Source organism: Zeus faber (genome assembly GCF_960531495.2).
Source record: "Zeus faber genome assembly, chromosome: 10".
Taxonomy (NCBI): domain Eukaryota; kingdom Metazoa; phylum Chordata; class Actinopteri; order Zeiformes; family Zeidae; genus Zeus; species Zeus faber.
Genome location: NC_137199.1, coordinates 28,798,843 through 28,823,074, shown reverse-complemented (window position 1 = coordinate 28,823,074; position 24,232 = coordinate 28,798,843). Strand labels below are relative to the sequence as shown.

Below are 24,232 nucleotides of genomic sequence, written 5' to 3'. Positions count from 1 at the left end.
AATGGCAAATTCGACGACTTTTTCCCCCCTTTATATACAGTATATAAAGGAGAAAGAGTATATAAATATGTCAAAAAGAAAGTGTATATATATGAAAAAAAATATACATATATATATAGCTGCACAGAAAATAATACACGGATAGCCATCAAACATACAAATTAACACAGTCAAAAAATTGTTTTTAACACTACACTTATGTACACATCACTTATATACTTCATGTATAAATCATGTAATTTACCACTTTATTTATGAAATGTGTTGCAGTAAAAACAATAATCGTCAAGCAATTAACAATATGCTTTTAATATGTGATTTTTATTATACTGTGCATCCAAGTTATTCAGTTTACATAAATAATTATAATAATTTGAGCGCTACGTGATGAAAGCCTCCTATGGCTACTAAAATAACCATTTCAAGCCGGCATGGCCGTTTAATACATAATCATTATAACATTATTACATTATGAGCAGTTTAAGAAAGATTGAGTCCTTGTGGTTTCCAAATATAATATTTTGCAATTCTACGTGGAGCAATTGTTAATTTCACTGGCTTGAGAAACATATAAGGTACTGTTTCAGTCAATTGAAGCCAAGTTGTACATTCAATTGTACATTCAACATAGTGAAGCTCCGCACTGCCATGTTAATTCTGCAGTCTTATTATTATTATTATTATTATTATTATTGTTATTATTATTATCATTAATAAGAAGAAGAAGAAGAAGAAGGAGAAGAAGAAGAAGAAGAAACTTTATTTGTAAAGCACTAGAGAATTCAGCTCAAAATGCTTTTACATTTCAGCACACAAAAAAAATTAAAATAACAAATCTAGCTGCAGGCAGCAATACGCGTGGTCCAGGGTGGTCGGCACTTCGTTAAAGTTCAATGGACGAATGCGCTTTGGCTCTCTGTTCCGGTGTGTTTTGTGACTACGGAAGTTAAATAGTTCCGGCCTGGTAACAATGTAATTATATAATCGGGCGGTGTTTGCGGCTGTGGATGGGTTTCTTACGCCGCAATTAACGACAGTTTCCATTCTGAAGTAGGGCTGAATGGCTAAAATTATAACAACTAGTCAATAATTAGTCAATATTGTGATCACGATTATTTATCACGGTTATTAATCCATTTCAGGGAACAGAATTCCTTAATGGCACTTTGTAAATCAACAGAAAACTCCCTTCACAATAATAATGTATTTTATAAACCTATAAATAAATAAACTAAGGTAAGTGGTTTAACTAACTTACATTTTAGAGGATGTACAATGAAATGAAATGTGTGTAGTGGGCTACACATTTTTGTTGCAATTGTAACAAATCTTTGAGGCATCTGGAAGAAAACACAAAAAGAAGGAAAATATTTAAAAACACATACACAATACATTTACATTTAGTCATTTAGCAGACGCTTTTATCCAAAGCGACTTACAAGGGAGAATAACATTCAAGCTACAATAAAAACATGTTCCTTGTATAATGTAATGATTTATGGTTATTGTTACCAGTAATTGTATTTCAGGAAGTTTGTATAAATTGATATCTCTGCAATGTCTGTAAATTCTGACAGTTATGTCATTGGGTTTTTATTTTGTAGAACTTACTCTGGTGTGTGTCAGTTGTCCTCTGAAGTGTATATATTTATGACATTTAATACACTGCTCTTTGTTTAATCCAATTGTCTTCTGGTAATACTTAAACTTTTTAAAACACACATAAACAACCATAAAACATATTCAAGTTTAATAGTAATAAAATACTGTCACTTTGTAACTTGGTATGATTAGGAGTTTTTATCTTTTATTCCTTTAGTTAAAGTCCAATCGCAACTATATCTGTGTGTCACTAGACTACAGTGCTATCACGTGATCTGTATACCCCGTTAACTTGCGCATGTGCGCGGCACCACCTTGGTGAGGTGGCAATTGTTGATCACAAACTCTATCCACAATAATGAACCAATCTGGGTGAAACTCGAACAATGCCGTGTTGGAACAGTACATCTTATTCAGATTGTCTGTGGGTTCATTGGACCCATGACATCCATGAAATTCTGACATCAGTCCCCCATCTGCACATGCCATCATCTTGGTGAGGACCCGGTTGTTGACCACTAATCACTAAGACTGCAATGCTATCATGTCTGTCATGTGCACGTAGCATCGATGATAAGAAATATAGTTGTAAATGTAAAACTAAATGATTCCATGAGGTAAGGATCAAACTTGGACAACAGCATGTCTGGACCGCCCTGAATACATATTCATCTTGTCTGTGAGTGTGATGGATCCATGACATCCATAGACTACTGACGGCAGTTTTTCATTAACAATAGCTATATAGCTCCGGTCCCCCCCTTTGGGGCTGGACCTCTAGAAATCTGAGAAAATAAAATAGGGTTGCAGCCCTACAGGCTGGATCTCTTATAATAATAATAATAAATCTGCAGGCAACAATACACAGGGTGCAGTTTAGTCGTGTTAGATATGTATTATTGTTTTCTGTTCTGTGAAACACAGCATGAGTTACAATTTTCTGAGTTTACAACCACCACGCATAGTTTATTTTCCACTCGTTTCATCACTATTTTCAAGGTTTTCTCAGATTTCCTTGGTCTTCTCTTTAACGCGAGTGGGACTAACCTCTAACGATGGATGTTTGTCCACTCCTTCTTTACTGAGTGGCAATGTGACCTGGTCGGGTCGCACTGAGGAAAACCTGTCTTGATCGAGGGTCACTCCAATCTGCCTCGTCCACTGCGAGGCCGGGGCGGAGGGACGCTGTTTTTTTTTTTTAACGTAGATCTTATGTTTTGGAGTTAAATTGTGTATAAATAAGGACGTGTTTACTTTCGATTAAGTATCTTATTTTTCCATGTGTTTTTTCCAATGGACTTAGGTGACCGAATGTTCATCTTGGGTGGGTCAGTTTGAATGTCCCTCAAGAATGGCGTTGGAACAATTAAAGTCGTTCCTTGATCAGGCAGTGTGGACGCAGAAGAAAGAGACGATTCCTCCAGAGGTTCTGAGAACTTCCTGTGGTGCAGAGACGCCTTCTGTGACCAATTTGTTTTTACGGTTTTGTAAAGCGCAGCACGGGTCCCCGTTTTCCGAGTTTTCTTTGAAACGCAGCATCGGCTCAAGTTGTCCGTCTCAAGGAGCAAAGCCCTCAAGGTGCTGGATGCGTGTTGAGTTCTGAGAGACGAAGCTTGGACTAACTTAATGATGACGACGGCGACTTGATGACGTCACAAAGTGATCCTCAAACTAATAAAATTGCGCCAACGTTCATCTACTTCCGGTAAAATTGCAGGCCTAATAATAAAAGACAATAAAAAGTACATGTAAATAAAAAAATCGGCAAATATACACATAAAGCCGAAAAATACAAAACGGAAATTGTGAAATAGTCTAGTCCCCAGTTGTTTCTGTTATCTGTATAAATCCTTAGTTACAGTGGAGAGCGTGGTTCTGAATCAGTTAAATATACATTAATTAGAAAAGCGGGAGGTCATTAAACACTTGTCCAACCATTGAAAATGAAGCAATTCCAAACAACCCTTTTATTCAGTATTATGAGTTACGTTTTCTTCTCTCTCAATGTGACAGAAACATTTCAACGTTTTACTGCTGTACCCAGTGTCACGGCTGAGGCCTCGCTCATACCTGCATGAGCAGCAAAGGCGTTTGCATTGCGAGTCCCTCTGCCATTGAAATGAATCCCAAGCGGCCCTATCGGCACAGGCGTGCAAGGTGTCAGCGGGGGGCGCTGTCCCGTCGTGGTGATAAGGCAGGTGCACGACGGGCGTCGATCAATAAAAACTCACCAGGGGGGGAAAAAAAAATAATGAACAGCGCCGCCATTCATGTGGGAAATTTTAATTGATATTTTGCAAAACGGGGATTTTTACCTCACGGCCTCAGCGTTGCGACTGGGAACAAAATACAATCGCAGCTTCCGTGGCGGATGGTTGAGTTACTGTCGTTTCCCATTCCGCGTCGGAGGGACCCAGGCCGCCTCGAGGCGTCGTCCATTCCTGTAAAATGGGTGTTTTTCTCCTGCTGCATTCGATTGACGGCCGGAACTCGGTTGTTCCGACTCCGTGGCCCCTACTCTCCAGCTAAGCGTGGCCAACGCAGCCCTCTGTGTGGGGAGAAGGCGGACGCCCCGCGGCTAATGTGAGCGTGCGTGACGACCTTGGGAGCTCCACAAGAATCTGCACAGGAGCTGAAAATGGCAGAGTGGTCGAAATCGACGTTGTCTGCCTGAGATGGAAGGGGCGTTTTCGAATAAGAACAATGTAAGGTGGGGGGGGGGGCTTTGTTCGCCGCCACGGTGCTGGGACGTGATGCCTGGTGATGCCTGGTGATGCCTGGTATCCCGGCAAGCTCGCGTCCGAGCGGCCTGGCCCAAAAATCCGAATTGAAGGGGCCGTTGCTTCGCGCTCTTAGGGTGGGGATCGTGTTTTCCCGAGTTCCGGCTTTAACGGAACGCAGCATTTGTTCGGCGAGGTGGGGGGGCGCGCTGGGCAGTAGTACGCGCCTGCGCACTGACATTTTACCCAACCGCAACAAGCAAACATGGCGGCGGCCGTCGACAGTGTTGTGAAAGTGTAAGTTTCCCCTTTATTTTACGAAAAATACGACAAAAAAACGGTGTCTACGCGGTCGAATTGTAGGCTTTAGATCGCATCGGCGCTATTTCGTGTCGAAAATGGAAAACGATGCGTCGGTAATTGGCAAGGTGATAGTTTCCCTGGAGACTAAGGTTTCCCATTGGAAGTGGTGGTCAGCAATGAATTCAGTGAAACAGTCTTTATCTCTCCCCGCGCCACCCGTGAGTGTAAGGCATTTTATGTAAATTGACACTTACATCAAACGGTCGTTTGTAAATTGGCCTGAGATCGGCGGCGTAAATTTCCAGTTATTTGTCATCGTGGCGGGCGTATTGTTAACAATCCTCCTTTTGTTCCGACCCCATCCACTCTGCTGCTTCAACGCGGGCACGTGTCTTTAGTGTGTGCCGATCTATGAAGAACGAGATTCATCCTGATTTTGTTGAGATAAGATGAGATGAGATCAACTCAATAGACCGGCGAGGAATAGTTTTTAACTACACAAAACCAAAATGGATGAAATCCCAAATAGGAAATCATAGTAAAGCAATACGAGTATGTATGTGACAAATAATTTCTTGAACTTGAACTTGAACTTGAATACAATCTGAGAAAATTTGGTTCTACAAAAAAACCCAAGTTTAAACACAAAAAAAATGACAAGACCTAGAAATTACATAATCAACCAGTAAAGAAAAGAAAACAGTGCCTCTGTAATGTGAAACAGGACACGGCATAAACCAAGCCAAATCATAATGTCAGTGATCTGTCAATTCTGGGTACTTTTAGTGTGTATCTGGATTTTTTGTGTTGTTATTGAAATTGTCTTTTACCAATGTGAACATGAAGTACACAACAAAAGCACTATTGGAACCAGATGTACAAATGGAACATCATTTGTGCCATTCCTTATTCACAATGCACATAATAAAAATTGTTGCTGGAGCAATTTCAGTGGAACTACATTAGGTATCATTACTATCAAACAGAGCTGTGGGATATAATTTGGTATAATTTTCAATGTATGTATTATTATTTTGGATCTAATTACATGGCAATTTGACCTTTCCATATTTCTCTACCATATTTAAGGCTGGGAGAGCAGTATTATAAAGATGCCATGGAGCAGTGCCATAACTACAATGCCCGTCTCTGTGCCGAGCGCAGCATCCTCATGCCTTTTCTGGACTCGCAGACTGGTGTGGCTCAATCCAACTGCTACATCTGGATGGAGAAGAGACATAGGAGTGCAGGTCTGGATCGAATCGGCCCCATAATGTCCTGTCTGAGCCACACACATACAAGAAATGATGTTGCTAATTATCTTTTTGGAGAAAAATAAAGGATCATTTTTTTTTTCTAATGTCAAGAAGAAAAAGATTCAAATGATCAAGTATGACCTTTTTAGGAATGACTGGAATTCTGATATTTTACTGACCTCACATTTTCTCATATAAACTATCACTCTTATGTTGCTGTCTAATAACATACTCATACTAATCTCTACCAGTGGCTTTCAAACTATTAACAGCTTGTCGGTGATGCTTCTTGTTGTACATTGTGCTTTGTGTAAACTAGGCCAGTGGTTCTCATATGGATGGATGCAACAGAGCTACAGTGTGTACTTGAGAGAAATTGTATTTGCGTCAAGTGATTCTGAATGAATCATTTGCTATATATCCTTTCAATTCTAAATATTAATGTTGATCCCTATTTCTTAGCTCCCTCACCCATTGTTAGAAAAATGGTCTCTAGGGTTCAAGTGGTTAACCTGTCATTTTCTAATCTGTTTGTATTATCAGGTATAGCCCCGGGGCAGTTGTACACATACCCTGCCCGCCGTTGGAGGAAGAAACGACGCGCTCACCCCCCCGAGGACCCCCGTCTGGCTTTTCCCCCTCTAAAAGCAGGTATGGGAACAGTCTGAGGGCACTTAAGTTAGGAAATCTTTATTTGTATAGCACTAAAAAAATCACCAAAAATACAGTTATAAAGCGCCTCATGGGTATACTGCAGGTAGCATAAAAGAAGCATAATTGAAGAAAGATTATTTACTATTTACTATTTACTACTATTTACTATTATTATTTAAGATTTTTTACTTAGCACTACCTAGCAGTATTTATTGTTACACTAATGTCTCTGTCGCAATGTAGCTTGAATGTTATTCTCCCTTGTAAGTCGCTTTGGATAAAAGCATCTGCTAAATGACTAAATGTAAATGTAATTATTTTGTTGTTAGATCAGTAAGCCAGGGTGTTGTCTACATAAAAGAGGAAAGGGATGCATAATGCATTTACCTGACCTGAGGAATGTTCCATTCTGCCGAAAGTAGTGCTGTCGCCTTGAGCAGTACCGGAGTCACTTTTGATAGCCGCTGAAATTAGAGTTGACCTGCATTCATAATTGATTGTCTGTGTTTGTGGCTGCCTCTGTGTGTTTTGATATGTAGCTGATCTGGAGCTGGGTCTGAAGCGCGACGCCCTGGGGGCCGTGGACGGGAGCAGCCTGGAGGCCCTGCTCAAGGGGGAGCCGCTGGACAGGAGAGGGGGGGCGTCAGACCTGCGAGGACCTGAGGACGACCAAGCCGTGGCAGAGCCTGTCGCCGCCTCTGCGTCCAGCCACACTTCCTCCGGACGAGTGCGCAAGGTCAGGCAGGGGGCTCACCGGCACACAATTGTGATTGGTTGATTGATAATGTTACATACTGTGTCTCTCTATTGGCCTTTTAACTCCTTGGTCGCTATATTTATTTTTTTCAACTACTATTCCCACTTTATTTTTATACAGAGGGTCCTGGACCACGATGACTACCTGGATGACCTGGATGATGAGGACTTTGAGGATGAGACCCCTAAGAGACGAGGCAAGAGCAAGTCCAAGGTAATTGTCCTGTGTTATCCTCCAGTCGTCGTCGGTTTCCTTCATTGGAATAAAGACGATGTTTGTTCAGGCTGGAAACCTGTTGAGTTACCTTCCTGACAAATGTTGGACCCAATTTTAAATCACAGAGACACCTGCCAACCTGCACGCATTTTGTCTACCAACAACGCAATTCTTGGTCAAAATATGCAGGTACGAAAACCCAACTGAAACTACGCAAAAAATATTTATTGATATATAATTACTGAAAACAATCAATCAATACAAAACAATACCGTACATTTATTCTCGTAAAAATGCTCCGATACTCAAACCCTATACCAGCGCAATGTAACGTAGTAAACGCTCAAAACATAGAGTGAAAGAAAGAAAATTTCAGCTGTTTGGAGGTACTTCAAGGTACACAAAGAAAATTAGATATATTATTTATCTATTGCCTGACAATATTCCAAAATTGTGCAGACTGCGTATCTATCGCTGTCACTACAGCGGAGCCTCTGCTCTGCTTGCTCCTAGTGCATGAGCTCTGCTCGTGATGAAAGGTTCCACTCTTATTTGAGACTCGGTTCATGACGAGCCACTCAGCAAAACGAGTCGTTCAATTTGATTCCGTTGGATTAATGCACGGTGAGCGAAGGAGGACTTCCAGTGAACGAGAGTGAGAAGAGTCGGCCATTTATTATTATTACTTTTTTTTTTTTTGCAATGATTGCACTTTATTTTGCAATGGCATTGGAATTGAAGCAGTAGTCTTTATGTGCAGTTGTCCTATCACGAGATGATAAGAAAATTTGATTTCTCCGATCACGGATATAAACTCAAAATGATCGTATGACAATGTAAGAGATATTTAATAGTCCATGTTTTATTATGAACATACAATTGAATCAGAATCGACCAAAATCAGAATCGACAGGTCAGACTTTTAAAAAATCAGGAATCTGAATCGGCCAAGAAAATTGCAATCGGTGCTGTAGTTGGTAAACATGTTTGGTAACTTTAAGAAATTATGCATTTCAAGGGGACTTTTCTAATGTATACTGGATATAGTCTCAGTGTAGTAGCGTGCACGCAACATGATTAGCTTCATTATGAGACGGCTACGGTGTGAATAACTGATGGAGTGATTTAGCTGCAGTAACTCAAACTCAAAAAGTAGTGTTTTATATAACGCATCGTCGGTAACCGTGGGATGGCTCTAAATGTTTTACCACAGAGTCGCAGTGAGAGGAATGGCAAGAAGAAAACTGAGGCGGCTGCTGCAGCGCTGGAGGAGAGGGACAAGCCGTATGCATGCGATAGTGAGTAGACCTCCCATCTGCAGTGTGTCGTGCGTGCATATCAAAAAGACGTGGCTGCTGCCCGTTGTGGTAAAATGAGTGGCACTGTTTGGCTACAGTTTCACCTTGAGCCTTGTGTGTGTGTGTGTGTGTGTGTGTGTGTGTGTGTGTGTGTGTGTGTGTGTGTGTGTGTGTGTGTGTGTGTGTGTGTGTGTGTGTGTGTGTGTGTGTGTGTGTGTGTGTGTGTGTCAGTCTGTGGGAAGCGCTACAAGAACCGCCCCGGCCTGAGCTACCACTACACACACTCTCACCTGGCCGAGGAGGAGGGCGAGGATCGAGAGGAGATTGAGGCACCACCCACTCCTCGCCAGCCCGAGGAGCAGAAGAGTGAGTGACACTCTTGTGCCGGGGGGAGAGGAGTGCAGGGCTGTGGAGTGCGTCAGGTGCATGCATGCTGACCTGGGTGCGCTTGTACAATGCCAGCTCTCTCTCCCTCATGCATTATGTTTTTCCTAATTTGTCATTTCTTTTTTTCTTCATCCTTTTTCTTTTCTTCTTTTATTTTTTTTTCAAAATTTATTGAAATAAATTGAATCTATTCGTGCCCCCACGGAAGGCACATACATTTTATATTTTTGTACATTTTTTTTTACATTTCTGTGTGAAAAGGGGGCCATTACATACTTTTTTGGTGAGGTAGAAAGAGAAGATTGGGCTAAAGGAGATTTTAGCATAGGTGGGTAGATGATAAACAACCTTCCCCAGAGGTGAGAGACTCAAACGCCTGACTGTCTCAGGGCCACACGCGGGTTAGATCAGGACACATAATGCTTTCTGCTAAGAACTGAAACTGAAACTGATGTTCTGCTAAATGGACCAAGTGGCTTTGGGTAATGCAGACCGTTGACATTTATGTGGACTTGTGACTTGGATATAAACTGCAACAGCACTGGACTGTTGTGTCAGGATTTTTTTGAACTGGTAATTACCGTTTTTTATATAGTATGTAATTATATATTTAGGGAATGGTATTCTTATCTCATCATATGGTGTACTGCATACGCCCCAGAACACTGCAGTGGTAGAAAATCTGGTTATTTCTGACTAAACGGCATGATTAACCAAATTGGATGGTCATACAGAATGCCTCTCTCAAGCCATAAGCCATTCTCCTCTGTTCATTGAATAAGCAAACCCTGTTTAAACGCTTACTTTGTCCTTTTAAAAAGTGGAAGATAAAGTTCAGGCTTATTAAGCGATCTGTTGTACTATGAGCCAGAACTTTTTAAAGATTTTTGCGACTGCATCCAAGATTTCTCTGTCACCGAGATGATTTATCATATGGTGTAATGTGGGTAGAAATGTCACTAACTGCACTCTTTTTTTTATCATTATGTTTTTATTTATTTATTTTTTTTACAAATATTCATTATCTTTCTCACTTGGATTGCTGCATTTAGAAGTTGTTTAAGAGTCATCACTTTTATCCAACGTATTTCCAAACACCAGACGAACTTCCTTTCATTTCTTTCCAAACCAATAATTAAGTTAGTTTTTTTTGGCTACTGTGCATCTCTAGTCATTCTGTTTGTCATGATTGAAAAATCATTGGATAATGTGGTGTGCATGCAGCAGGTGATGATTTCAGCCATTTGACCCATGTAAATTGCACTCTTTTTCATATTCACTCTCAATCATATTGAGGATGATTTAAAAAAAAAAAAAAACACCCAAAAAAACCTAGCTGGCTCATTGAGGTAAGATAAAGTTATACCTGTGATTTGCACCTAATGGTTTCTCTCACTCTCTGTCTTGCTCAGCACCTAAGAAGGGTCCCAATGGACTGGCCCTGCCCAACGACTATTGTGACTTCTGCCTTGGAGACTCCACCCTAAATCAGAAGACTGGCCAATCAGAAGAGCTGGTTTCCTGCTCAGACTGTGGTCGTTCAGGTAGGGGCCACATTTCCAGACGTATATTCTCTACAACTTTAAAATATAGTGTAGCTTGCCACTTGAACTGCCAATCCATTTAGAGTTTTTCTCTCTCCTCTACTTATGTTGGGTGACCAATTACAACTCATTTTGGTAAACTTAGTCTATGTATGGACCAAGCTCTTCACTTTCTTTTCAACAGATTTTTTAAATTCAGCTTGGGAGGTATTGGCCAAAGTTTGATGAAGGCATGGCCTGAAAGGATGATGGTTACAACTCCATGACAGTTTGCTGTATTACTCAAGTATTATTCCGGCTGGCATGTCTAGTGATATTTAGGCTTATAACTTGAGTTTGTGAACTGAGTGAGCTTACCAACGCCCTGTTTGGTACATGTACACCAGGTTTCATGCAAATCCACCTCTGTAATGGAAATGCTCTTCTAATGTCAAGTATTAACTCACCTTAAGGTCATTCTTGTTTCTATAATGTAATCCTATGTGCTTTTGGGAGCTGTTTCTTTGTATGTATCTTTCATTGCTGCTTGTGGCTATACCTCCCCCATTTAGGCCACCCGACATGTCTGCAGTTCACGGCTGTGATGATGGCTGCTGTGAAGACCTACCGCTGGCAGTGCATCGAATGCAAGTGCTGCAATGTCTGCGGAACATCGGAGAATGATGTGAGCGACGCTGAGTCACGGCTGTTTTATTTTTTCATGTCGTTGTTTTTTTAAACAGGGGCTCATGTTTAAGAACTCTGGGGGAAAAATAAGACGGCGAGAAAGTCTGATGGGTAAATCGGAAGCGCCGCTGAACTTTCAATCTGGGCTTTGGCAGACTGGCTCTTTTTGGGGTTTTTTTCTTGGATGAGATTAAATAATTTGTCTCTTAACAATTTAAAGAGAAAATCTTTAGAGATGCCTGAGGATTATCTGCCAATAACTCAGAACCCGTTTTGATTTCTCAGCTTAGCTTATTCAAACATAGTTGACCGCTGACAGTTCCACAGCTGCGTTATTTCCCCCTGTGTCAGTGGGCCTCGAGGAGATAATGAACAAGGTCGACTGGGAGTCAAGGTCTTTTTACTTCTAAAAGGTGGTTTTACAAAACGTTTGAAGCCCTGCCCTCTGTCACCACAGAAGAATACTTGTTTTCTTACGACATAGTGAAACAAGACCCAACTTATATGGTTTATTTCCGACATTATTCATGATTTTATATAAATCCAAAAAAAATTGCAAATTGTAAAAACTTGTAATTTTTGAGATACAGTATAGTTATTATATTTCTGTCAGCTATCATCCATTCAATGAAATGGACTAGATCATCGGTAGTAGTCTCTTTTTTATTTATTTATTTATTTTTAAACCTCAGATGTGTCTAAGAGCTCGACTGTTCCTCATTCTCGCCTCCGCTTTGTGTGTTTGTTTTTTACAGGACCAGTTGCTGTTTTGTGACGACTGCGACCGAGGCTACCACATGTACTGTCTCAGCCCCCCCATGACTGAGCCCCCAGAAGGTAAACTGTCTGACACCCCCCCCATGAGCATGTGGTCATATTTGTCATCCTTTACACATTTAGCAAATACCTGTCACCAAAATATAGCAGTTTATGCTAATTAGATGTGAGGAGGGTCTTAATGTAGATACTGTTCAATCATCTGCCTTTTTCATTATTTCAACAAAATGTCAAGTGCAAGTCTAAATGAACCAATGTTTGTATTTTGGGAGTAAGTTACTTGACGGCTGACTCACCAGCAATGAAAGCAAAACCTATCTCGGTATACTAGTGCAGTATCCTGAAATCTGTTTTTGGTGTGTTTGTGCTTCTAGGCAGCTGGAGTTGTCACCTGTGTCTGGCTCTGCTGAAGGACAAGGCCTCCATATACCAGCAGAACCAGAGCTCCGCCCCTGAGTGATTCACCACAACACACCCTCACCACCCCCAACCCCTCCCCGCCCCCCGTCAGCATTGGGGAGACCCCCACCCCACCGCAGCCTGCCCCCAAACCGCAGGGCTCCATCCTAACACATGGGCACATGGGGAAACTTCATCACCCCTGACCCTCAGCAAAGTCCAGAACAAACACTCCTTCATTCACGCTGCGCCCACAAACGCTCCTCAACAAGGTAGGCAGGGTGAGACAGAGCAATACAGAGCGCTCGATAACCATGGCGACCAGCATCTCCATGGGAACCCTGTGGAGTGAATAGAATAGCATCACGGCTAATTTGCTAAGCCCACCACCCCCATAACGCAAACATCTACACACAAAATCCCCACCAATATTGTGAGGAGCGGAGGGGGCTTTTAAATCTGCTAAACCCCCCCAGATGAATTGTGGGAAAGTGATGCAGAAAAGTGCACGTCACATATGGGTGGTTGAAGCAGATCCTGCTGTCGAGAGATATTAACGTTATTACCTGTGGATTTCTATAGTGGCATTCGTCCGTGTATTTCTGTTTGAACAAAAACATCAGCGTTTAGTTTGCAGGGAATCTGCCAGTGCCAAGGTCCATTATTATTAATCACACACATTGCCCCACCAAATACCTTGCTTAATGACCACAAGCTTGTCCTTATTATTTTTGTTATTATTGTAATTTTTATTATGATTATTATTAATCATAATAACAATCATAATAATAATCATATATATATATTATTATTTTTTATCAAAGAGGTTGAAAGAGGCTTTCTGGCAAAGCCAGTCTGTTATTGAGGCTCTTCAGTCAAACAGCCATCACCATCAACTCCTCCAGATGTTTGGAAGAGCGATGTTTAGCCTTCAGTTAATTCTGTTGCAAAAAGTTGTTGTTTAGCAGTTCAGCCACAGCGGCTTTGTCCTGTGCTGCGTGTGGTTGATTGTGGGGCACAAAACATGGAAAAAAGGCCGGGGGAAGTTCTCGGGCGCTGACACACTAATTCAAGCTTCATGTCAGCCCCGACTTCCAGCACAGTACATCTGTATGTTTGTTCTGGAGGTTTTGCAGAATGGCAAATATTGAGGCATCATGTTGTCCATGACACACCCCGTCCGTTGTTTTAACCTGCTACGGTTCCGCTACGACCAGTTCTCTGCGGTGGTCATTTCAGAGTTGCTTTTTCCACCCGTCATGCTGAAGCAGATTTGCATGCAGATTGTAGCTGTTTGAATGCACGTAGACACTCACACAGCAGATTTTTAATATTTTGTACAAGGTATATACTACTCGATATTCCACTGGTAATGGGAGTTTTTTCTAGTATTTTGTAAAGTATATAGAATAGCTAACATTTTTTGGGCGGGGGGACGGACGTGTAGTTACTAACACATTGTGTGTACTGTATTTTGTTATGATGGTGAGATGTTTTTGTTTTTTTTGGTCACTCTGCAATCATGTCGTAGACCTCCATTATATGAGTATTTGTAATGGTAAAATGATGTACTTTGTCGTATTTTTTTATTATTTTTTACATTAATTTGGTATTGAACCTGATGAAGTCCGACAGAAATAAAAAATAAATAAAATAAAAGAAGTCATTGTCCTTTGAGTAACATGCATAAATCATTCCGTGAAGAAAGACTTTGAAACTATTATGAATTTATTTTTAAGAAATTTTTTTCTTAATTTGTTACAATGTTGTCTGTTTTGCACACCCCTGACTACACACTGAACCTAGTGGAAAGGAAAGGGAATCCACCACACTGCTCTAGTATGGCCATGGGCAATACTGGGCAATACTTTTTTTAACATCATGGTAGTTCCCTGCAATTCAGACATCACAATGTCCATCAGAGAGCTGTTTTCTGAGTTTTATCACCAAATGTTAAGTGTAATAGTTTCACAACATCATGCAAAAAGTTACTCCGTCAAATGTAAAAAAAAAAGTACAGTGAAAAGAAGAACCTCCTGCTAAATGTATGATTTTTATTTCACTCACTTCTTTCTAAACACACAAAAAACGCTCAAAGTGCAAAAGATCCTACCTTATAACAAAAGCAACAACAAAAGAGAAACATCTCTTGGCTGACAAGCTTAAAGGAAAAGGGATCTTATGGGCACAGGAGCTTAGTGCAATTATCTGTAGCGTGTGGATCAGCCATGCTACATAATACAGGACACAGGCAGGATACAGTGTCTACAACGAACCCTTCACATAAAATAAACAACCCAAAAGTAACTACACATACACTGAATAAACAAATTGTATAAGTCATATCTGTTCTATTAGGTTTACTTTTCACGGCGGTCGTTAATGTCTACAACTTTCTTTTCTTTTCTTTTTTTCGGGGGGATACCTCGCACAATTTCAAAACAACAACCTTGCAGTTCCAGGGGCAGTGGAAGGAGGCACGATACAAAGTCAACACTGTTAAAAACGTGTGTCATCGGGAGACGACAGGTAGTTAGCCGATATCACAAAATGTGGGCTTGGTATAAAACGATGCAAAATACTTCTCAAAGACAGAAGAATAAAGCCACTTGTACACACACCAGCCTCAAGGGAATGCAAATGTCTGTCATATTCAATGGATATGGTAAGCGTTGAATGTAGAAAGGTGTGTGTGTGTGTTTGTGTGTGTGTGTGTGTATATGAATGTCCTCTACAGCCGTTCAAAGCCGATGGAGCACAGGAGGAAGATGGCGTAGAGCAGCATGAGACAGAGGCCCAACCTGCGGTCCAGCCTCCAGCGGTTCAGGTGGACGCTCAGGACCTGAACGGGGATGACAGGGAGGGGAAGAGAAGGAGAGGGTGATGAGAGGTGGAGAGGTGGAGGCGTCGGGTACGGTCATGTGTTGCCGAGCGTCGGATGCTCCTACTCACGGTGAGTGTGACTGACGCCAGCAGCAGGATCACAGAGTACACCAGGCCTCTGCTGTTGATCTTAACCTGAACAGAACAACACACTGCTTAGCAACCGACTAATTAAAGTGGAATTAATTTGTGTTTAATTTACCCGTGGGCCTACCTATAAATAGCAGCCGAAATGGGAGCGAGGAAGCCTTCATTTTGTCGCCTCAGAAAGTGTGATCTTTTGTTGCTTATTGTTTCCTGTTCTGCTTTAACTGTCTGTGTGATCTGTTTGTTTCACTTGTTGGGAACTTTCTTTATTTATCAAGGTTTTGTTTTCACAAATGTTCTCGTGGTTTATTATTATTATTAATATTATTATTATTATTATAAGTATTATTTGAGTTTCTCTTCTTATTCCAGTTTTTCAACAACTTCTGTGAAATGGGAAAATGTTGAACCTTGATCTCCCACATTATAACTCCAAATTATACCAAACGTGGTAGATACAGTATTTTATCATTGACAAATAGATGAACAAGTAGCAGCTTTGACTTTTGTAAGAACTTGAAGCTGAAGAAGCTGAAATGTAGCGGCATCCTCCTTGTAGGCGTTGCAAACCCTTCCTGTGCAAGATGAGTCACTGAAATGATTTCACATCGAACCAAACAATCTAATTTATGCTACGACTTTGTTCATTGATTAGATCCCACGAGTTTTTTTATGTCAGTAAATAATCACTACAGGTTGAATTCACTTTATTAACAAAGTTCCAACCTGTTGTGCTGGAAGGATGTTGCTTCAGAGGACCTTTTTTTTAAATTAAATTTTCTTTTCAAAACAACCCAAACCTTATTATTATTTTTTTTAAGTTAAAGCTATATACAAAAAAATGATATATATTTATATATATTAAGCAATAACAGACCGCAGCACACCAGGGTCAGTATCCACGGTAACGCACTTGATCGATGTATTGAAGCAATAAGATCTCTCGATCTTATTGCTTCAATACATCGATCTTTGTCTGTGTGTCAACGCCATCTGCTGGGAGTCTCAAACAGGTTAGAGAAAAGTAGGACCTCCTTTGCATCACTGAGAATTTTCTAATTAAATTCTTATTTTGAGAAGCTTGATAAACACAGGCCCTGGCCACTTGGAATAAGACATTTTTTCTTCTAGACAGTTTGACCATTTACCACCAAGCTCTTCACTCTTTTCACTCATTTTTTTTTTTACTTTTTATATTGGCCTATAAAGTTAAAAGAAGGGAAGGCCGACTGAAAAATGTCCAGTTTTTAATTCAGCTTGTTTTTTTTGAAAAAAAAAAAACTTGAAACTTGAAACTTGCTGTGTTGCTCAGACACCTGATTTATGCAAATCCATCAACCGGACCTTGTTTTTGGCATTATGACCCTGAGAAGGCTGAGAAGCCTATAAAGTAGAAGGTATTCACCACTGATCCATAGTTCACTATAAGAGTCCTCAGTGCCCATGGAAAGCCCAGGCCCAGCAGCACGTCGAAGATATTACTGCCAATGGAGTTAGACACGGCCATGTCCCCCATACCTGGGGCAAACAAGCACAGACACACACACATATACAAAGAAATTACACAGTACACAGGGAGGGATGTGAAATAACGCCACGAGACCGTTGCCCACACGGGTACACTTACCTTGGCGGGCCACAATCAGGCTGGCCATGCAGTCTGGGACACTGGTGCCTGCTGCCAGGAAGGTGATTCCCATGAGGACTTCTGGGATTCCCAGCGTGAAGCTAATGATGGTCACCTGCAGAGAGGCATCCCAGTGAATGTGTGTGTGTGTGTGTGTGTGCGTGTGTGCGTGCGTGCGTGCGTGCATGCGTGCGTGTGTGTGCGAGTGTGTCCATATCCATACCATCCAGACCATGAGGTAAGAGAAGAGAGCGATCCACAGCGTGGAGGCCAGGAAGGTAACCAGGTACCAGCGCTGCCACTGTGGGTGGGCGCAGTTGGGCACGGTGCAGTGGAGCAGCAAGCTCACCGGCCACGCCAGCAGCCACTTCAGACGACCGCTGCAAGAATCTGAGGGGAACACACACACACACACACACACACACACACACACACACACACACAGACACACACAACTTATTCCCTACTGGCATCATTAAAGTTAAATAAATATTAATGTGGTGGGGCTTTTGAGAACATGAATGTTTGTGTGAACTTGAACTTTTAGCAATGGGACTTTTAATTGGCAACACAACCATCAATTAGCAACGAAGGTCCCCAACAGCGCTCGCCAGCGGGGGTGGCTTCTGCACACGTGTGTGCGTGCGTGTGTGCTCGCGCGCGCAACCGCATGTCAGCTCACTCGGCACGACGAAGGGGCTAAAGGGATCGCTCTCCTCTCCCTTCTCCTCTTCCTCCTCCTCCTCCTCCTCCTCCTCCTCCTCCTCTTTGGACTGCGTCCCCGCCGCCATCTCTCCCCCCGCCTCCTTCCCTCGCTCCCTCTCCCCCTCCAGGGGCTGGTGGTCTCTCTCCGCCGTGGCCCCGTTCGCCACCCCCCAAGGCCCGCCAGCGCCTTCCTCCGCGGTGCCCGCCCCCTCGTCCGGACCCCTGGCCAGGATCAGCCGCTGCCTCTGTGAAAGGGGGGGCAACTGAAATGTAAGACGACATGACAAGTGCTAAAGAGCCTCAGAATCTGCAGAGAAGACTTTGAGATCCTTGTTTTCCTTTGGCCTTGACATACTGTATGCAGGTAAAAAAGAAAGCCCGCGGGGGGCAGATTGATCGCATCACCTGTAGCACGTTGCGATGTGTTTCGGTGCATTCGCATGCGTGTTTGTGAACAAACTTTTCGTGGCTTCGGCCTCTGAGAGACGGTGTCTCCGCGAGGATGAAGGGGGAGGCGGCGTGAGAAGGCTTGCCTCAGAGAAGGAGAGCTGGCGGGAGTGCACGCTCAGCAGCTCGTCCGCCATGGCCACGCCGGCGTCCTGGCCGGCCACCGGGCACGAGTCTGGGTGGAGAAGGGTGGGATGGATGGAAGGGGGGTTGGATTGACATTGAGCCACGTTCGGAGATGACGAGAGCATTGGTTGTTGGTTGATAACGTGAGCGGAGGGTTAGACAGAGTGTGAGGAAGACGGGGGATGAGAAGGTTTGATACGGGTATGGAGGAGGATTGGCAGGAGACTAGAGGAAAGTGGGGCAGAGTTTTGGTTTTGCAAGAGATAGATTGGATGTCATCAAACAAAGGTTAGAGAGAGAGAGAGAGAGAGAGCGAGAGAGAGAGAGAGAGAGAGTGAGGCAGAAAAGGGGGCTCGTCTCTGTTGCTGCACTACTTCTATTTCCGCTCGCTGCGCGCTCACTGGGGGATTGTGGGGGTTTGATTGGCAGCTTTAAGTGTGTCACTGGGAACGTCTCACAAGCCTGAAGAAATACGACAACGTTTACAAATGTTGTTTCTCTTCCTCTCGCTCGCTCGCACACGCACATTCTTACGAAGATAGAGACGGACGCATTCTCCAGCAGATTTATGTCAGGCTGTGTGATTGCTGTATATTAGTGCTGGAATCTGTCTTTAAGTGCACGTCTCCTCATAGACTGTATATATACGGCACAGATAGACAGAAGGATACATATATAGACAGATGGATTGATAGACAAATGGATATTGGTGCATCACCTTCAGCCCATTAAAGGCTGAAGGTGAGGCCGCGGCTGCCCCCTAAGATTATCTCTGTATTTAAAATTTTCTCTCAATTCCTCAGTTTTCCACATGCAGTATGTACGCAAAGACACACACACACACACACACACACACACACACACACACACACACACACACACACACACACACACACACACACACACACAACCTTGTGAGCCCACACAGCTACAGCTTCACCTGGTTTCAGCGGCACCATGTCCGTGTCACAGTCTCCCGCGTGTCCCACGGCGGTGGTGCGTCGCAGACTGCTCAGGCAGGGCTGGCCCCCCCGAATGCAGTGTCCCTCCACCCAGCGACACAGTGACATGTTGAACCTACACACGCACGCGCGGGCGCGTGCACACACACAAAGACGCACATTCAGACTATGGCACAGGGTGAACCGATGTCGTTCTCGGTGGGAGGGACTCACTTCATGATGAGGATGTAGATCCCGTACATGGAGATCAGGATGATGGTCTCCCACCTGCGAGGAACCCAAGAGAACACATTTATTCTCTCTATTGTTCCCTGTTTGACTTCAAATTGATTGTAGTCCGCCATCATACAGTAGCTGCTTTTCTCATGGTCTTACCATAGGACCTTCTCATCGTAGATCACCTACAAATAAAGTTCAGTTAGATTTCAAACACCATACAGTATCTGGCATTTTTTCGATTTGCAGCAAAACATGTGAAGATGTCAAAATGAATTCTGGCTGAGGCTCTTACTCTCACTCTAGCTCACATGTCGCCAGCACCCTTGTGGTCACAGGTTCGACTGAGCTTTGACTCTTTCTCTTGGCAATGATAGGTTATGTTACAATCTATGTGTTTTTTTTTTTTTACTCCAAATGGTTTGACCTGTGACCAAAGTGCCATTGAGGTTGAACCTACCAGGATGAGCACCAGTATGGACAGGATGTAGAAGATGGCGTCGCGGAACAGAGGCCACCAGCTCAGAGAGATGGGCTAGGAGAGAGGTGCACACCAGGACAACAACAGACTTTCAGGTCACCCAAAATGTAAATCAAGCGGTGTAACCTGGTTTTATTGAACTGAGGAGAACGGGATTGATGCTGGAGTCTCCTATCTGCATGTACCTGTCCGGAGAAGATGCCACAAAGGCCAATGATGACTAGGACGTTAAAAACAGCTGATCCTACAATGGTTCCCACTCCCAGGTCTCCCTTTGTGATGAACACCCCTAAACACACAAAACGAAGAGAGTTTATCGTGAACTATTACCAATAGCTGTATGCCTGTCAAGTTGTCATTTGTTTACCACAGAATTCTGTTTTCTCGTAATGAGCATCAATCATTTAAAAACTCGAATTTTTAACCCCATTATGGCATTTTTTTTACAAGTAACACACACACACACACACACACATACATGGGTTGATAACGGAATCCTATAAATTAGATAATTGAACTCGATTTGAGTACAAGTCGTTGCGTTGAGGAAGGCACTGCCCGCCGGCCAACGAGAGTGAACGTACGACCAGTCGAAGGGGCTGATATATATAAACTGACCAATCAGGGAGGTGAAGAGCTCTGGGGCGGAGCTCCCCGCGGCCATGAACGTGGCCCCAGCAACATCTTCGCTAAGCTGGAGGTTCTAGAAGACAGAGGGGAGAGAGGGAGGAGATGATTCCTAACCACCACTTGCTCAGTGAGCGCCGCTGAGACGGTTGTTCCCATGCACCAAGTGAAAGATTTGACGCCGGCCCGACTCAAAACATCTATTTCATTTCACGACCGCTTTAGAGAAAAACCCCACTGGGGACTCACCTCTGATATCTTTTCCAGCGCTGGCACAAAATAAGTGTCGCAAACGATGGCCAGAGCGTAGAACATGTAGACGGCCTGGTAACGCAAGAGAAACCTTGTTGGCCAGAGTTTGTCCTTGTGCTTTGCCGTGGTGGAGAAACCACAAAATCCAGTTGCTCAACCGCAAGGGGAGATTTCTAATTCAAATTTCGACATGAGCACCGGAGTGCTTTTAAACGTACTTGAGTATCCAAAAGCACATTTTCTTCAACTGATGTTAGTTATAAGTTGTTGTACCTGAGTTTGAGTTCTTCGGCTGCACTCACGTTGAGTACAGATACATAACTGAAAGTGTACTTTGTTACCCACCACTTGTGGTTCCTACTAAATAGTACGTGTTTTCTCGACAAACCCTCGGGCAAAAACGGGCGATCACCGTGGTCACTCACACACAGGACATGCAGAAGCACCGCTCCCTGCCTCCGCTGCCTCAGAGTGAAGATGTCTTCAGGAAACTCGTGGATGGCTGGAACAGAGATGGAGGAACACCGAGGGAAAGAGAGAGAGAGATCTAATGATGCAAGTGGGGTGGTGGGGAGTTGGGGTTGGGGGTGGTGTATTTAATCAATTAAACAAGAGACATCAGCCCTCCACCCTCCACCTGTGTCCTGCTGTGTCCCTTAGCAACAGGTGGCCAGGAGCTTGAAGGTTATCGTGGGTCTGGTCGCGTCACGCAACACGACCAACGCTATATTTGGTTTTGGACACAGACTCTCATAATATTTCACCCAACACTTGGAAATATTCACAATGTTGAGCGATATCTGTATTCTATTCCCCTGCCTCTGAGAGTCCAGCATCAGCTCAGTGTACACAGAGACAAATAAATATCCGGATTGAATTTGGTGCTTGGTATTTTCCCCCGGCTTAATTTGCAGAACTCTTCCATGGCTTTGGGGTCGAGCCGGCATTAGATCAACTGCAATGGACCATTAACAGCAAAATGAAAATGGAATCGTCCTGCAGAGTGCTTCCCTTTATGAGAGTAAAAGTTTTGACTTAATCAATCATCGGTACGTGCGAGTGATTTCCGCACTTTGACCTTTCTCCTTCTTCTTGCATCACTCGCCATACACAACTACTGAATTAATCACTGAACACATTCATTCCATGTCCTGAAAATACCTTTTATCCTAAATGGAAATCCACATAAACCTATACTATATGTGTATAAATAAACATATATGTATATATTTTTTTTTTTACCAAATTGAAATAGCTTAAAACCAGTTGGAATACTGACTTACAGTGTACCTGGATGTCGTGATAGAGGATGTTGTGCAAAATCCGCAGTAACACCACAGTATACTTCATACAGGATATAGTATACAAAACCGTACACTAATGTGCGTCAATCTCTCTCTCTCTTGTACCCAGTTATTTCTGAAGAGGGATGTCTGTACTCTCTTGCTGCCTATTTACCGGTTGACTGATTTGTCTCTGTTTTTTGGTTCCTTCGTGATCAAGTTGCTGCTGCTGTGACATGACTTACAGCAAATAAAGGAGTCTGTCTGTCTGTCTGTCTGTCTGTCTGTCTGTCTGTCTCTCTCTCTCTCTCTCTCTCTCTCTCTCTCTCTCTCTCTCTCTCTCTCTCTCTCTCTCTCTCTCTCTCTCTCTCTCTCTCTCTCTCTCTCTCTCTCTCTCTCGCTCTCTCTCTCTCTCTCTCTCTGGTGAAGCGCAGCCAAAAACAAACAAACAAAGGCTAAAGCGCCGACAGGCCTGCAGATGAGAGTGTTCTAATCAGCCGGTCATTACAACAGTACAGACACTTTGAACAGCTCCAGATGCACACAGGTTGCGACCAGAGATTCGGCATTCAGTTGCCAAGCAACATGGGGAGGGGGGTGGCTTAACTAAAATAAATGAAGACGCACAAGGTAAGACTAGATAGGTAGATCGGTGAACAGAAGAGACAAAGTGGCATTCATCTGATAATTACTTGATACACACACACACACACACACACACACACACGCACACACGCACACACGCACACACACACACAACTACAGGGAACCTGGTCGAACCATATTTGGGAATATTGGAGGTCTGGTTGTCTTCTGGCTCCTGGTTGAGCTCCTTCTTGGACCAGATTAAGACACTGTCCTCAGAGGCTTCTTTAGACCCTGGAGGGATGGATTGAAATTGTTTTTTATTTGCTGTGTTATCATGGCTGAGTGGATTGCATGATCATCAGGTAGATAAGTTTGAGTTCCAGCCTTAGAGTTTGACTTTAAGTTGTAGCACGAGAGGCATCGAGTGTGACCACATCTCCTTGTGGGTAATTCTATGTTTATTTTTTCCAAAAGTTATTCAAGATTCAACATACTTTGTATGTCACATACGTCATACAAGTACGGTGCAGTGAGATGATAAAAGAGCAAACTCCAAAGGCTGTGCAGAAGAAAGTAGGTATAGAGTAATAAAATAATAATATGATTAAGAAAATAACGGAAAACAATATAAGAAAAAACACAAGAGAAAACATCAAGAGAAAAATATTATCTAACTTATATAAAAAATATATAAAAGTCTAAAACATATAGTATAAAATATATGTATGTATATGAATATATCTATTTTTGTTATATATTTTTGCTATTTTTATATTATATTTTATATTTATATATTTTTACTGAATGTACCCTAGCATTGCACACTGTACATATACACATACATATTTTTCAATGTATTCGTTGCTTTGTTGTTGTATAATTATTCTTCTGATTATTGTATTTTTATTTATTTATTTATTTAAAAAAATATTATAATAATAATAATAATAGTAAAATAAAATTAAAAAAAATTACAATAACGCGGGAAACGCACCTGTCACCTCGAGCCAGTGCGCGAGGCAGCTGGCTGCCAGGAGACCGACACCGCACGCGACGAGCCGCGGGAAGAGCCGCGCGCGCCTCGGTCTCACCGGCCCCTTCATGTCGGCACGCGCCGCCGCCGCCGTCCTCCTCCCTCCCGCCTTCTGCTCAGAACATGTCGCCGCCCCGGTCGCCGCCCCGGTGCGGTGCGGTGCGGTGCGGTGCGGTGCGTTGCGGTTCGAGGGGAAGAGCAACTGTGGCGTCTCACGCGGCGGCGCCGTCGCAGCTTCGTCGCTGTTTGATGCGGAATCCTCAGCGAGCGCGCGCGTCGTCGTCCTCGGCGTCCCCGCGCGGACCGCCCGCTGCGGCGCCCGACGCCCACGCGCGG

At 43.1% G+C, this 24,232-nt stretch overlaps 2 protein-coding genes and 1 long non-coding RNA gene across 4 annotated transcripts; 1 reads left to right on the top strand and 2 right to left on the bottom strand.

Annotated features, from left to right (window-relative positions):
* Positions 1–471: 471 nt before the first annotated feature.
* Positions 472–4,027, bottom strand: LOC307236248. Its single transcript, XR_013844370.1, has 3 exons — positions 3,673–4,027; positions 2,650–3,321; positions 472–1,340 (listed from the first exon to the last, which is right to left on the bottom strand). It is a non-coding gene; the product is annotated as an uncharacterized lncRNA (long non-coding RNA).
* A 541-nt stretch (positions 4,028–4,568) lies between these two features.
* Positions 4,569–14,219, top strand: dpf2l (D4, zinc and double PHD fingers family 2, like). 2 transcript variants are annotated; one of them, XM_080007978.1, is made up of 11 exons: positions 4,569–4,619; positions 5,715–5,875; positions 6,425–6,532; positions 7,075–7,271; positions 7,413–7,505; positions 8,722–8,806; positions 9,038–9,172; positions 10,606–10,737; positions 11,289–11,401; positions 12,159–12,240; positions 12,555–14,219. In XM_080007978.1, exons 1-11 carry the CDS (start codon positions 4,588–4,590, stop codon positions 12,638–12,640), a joined length of 1,224 nt encoding a protein of 407 aa, XP_079864104.1. In that variant the 5' UTR covers positions 4,569–4,587; the 3' UTR covers positions 12,641–14,219. The 2 variants fall into 2 exon arrangements, with proteins under 2 accessions (XP_079864104.1, XP_079864105.1); XM_080007979.1 differs by lacking the exon at positions 4,569–4,619 and adding an exon at positions 4,746–4,843.
* Positions 14,220–15,310: 1,091 nt separating this feature from the next.
* Positions 15,311–23,966, bottom strand: slc24a6a (solute carrier family 24 member 6a; the record flags this gene model as incomplete). The annotated part of the gene is made up of 17 exons (XM_080008248.1): positions 15,311–15,421; positions 15,532–15,597; positions 16,955–17,067; positions 17,177–17,291; positions 17,400–17,566; positions 17,859–18,126; positions 18,415–18,503; positions 19,395–19,531; positions 19,630–19,683; positions 19,792–19,817; positions 20,093–20,167; positions 20,299–20,402; positions 20,732–20,816; positions 20,990–21,064; positions 21,418–21,494; positions 23,056–23,154; positions 23,858–23,966. 17 exons carry the CDS (start codon positions 23,964–23,966, stop codon positions 15,311–15,313), a joined length of 1,770 nt encoding a protein of 589 aa, XP_079864374.1.
* Between the last annotated feature and the right edge of the window lie 266 nt (positions 23,967–24,232).

Bases quoted from the DNA above. Each gene is read 5' to 3' on its own strand.
- dpf2l (XM_080007978.1), top strand. From the start codon at position 4,588: ATGGCGGCGGCCGTCGACAGTGTTGTGAAAGT. The intron at 6,533-7,074 runs GTATGGGAACAG...TTTGATATGTAG, and splicing joins TTTTCCCCCTCTAAAAGCAG to CTGATCTGGAGCTGGGTCTG. The intron at 7,506-8,721 runs GTAATTGTCCTG...GTTTTACCACAG, and splicing joins GAGGCAAGAGCAAGTCCAAG to AGTCGCAGTGAGAGGAATGG.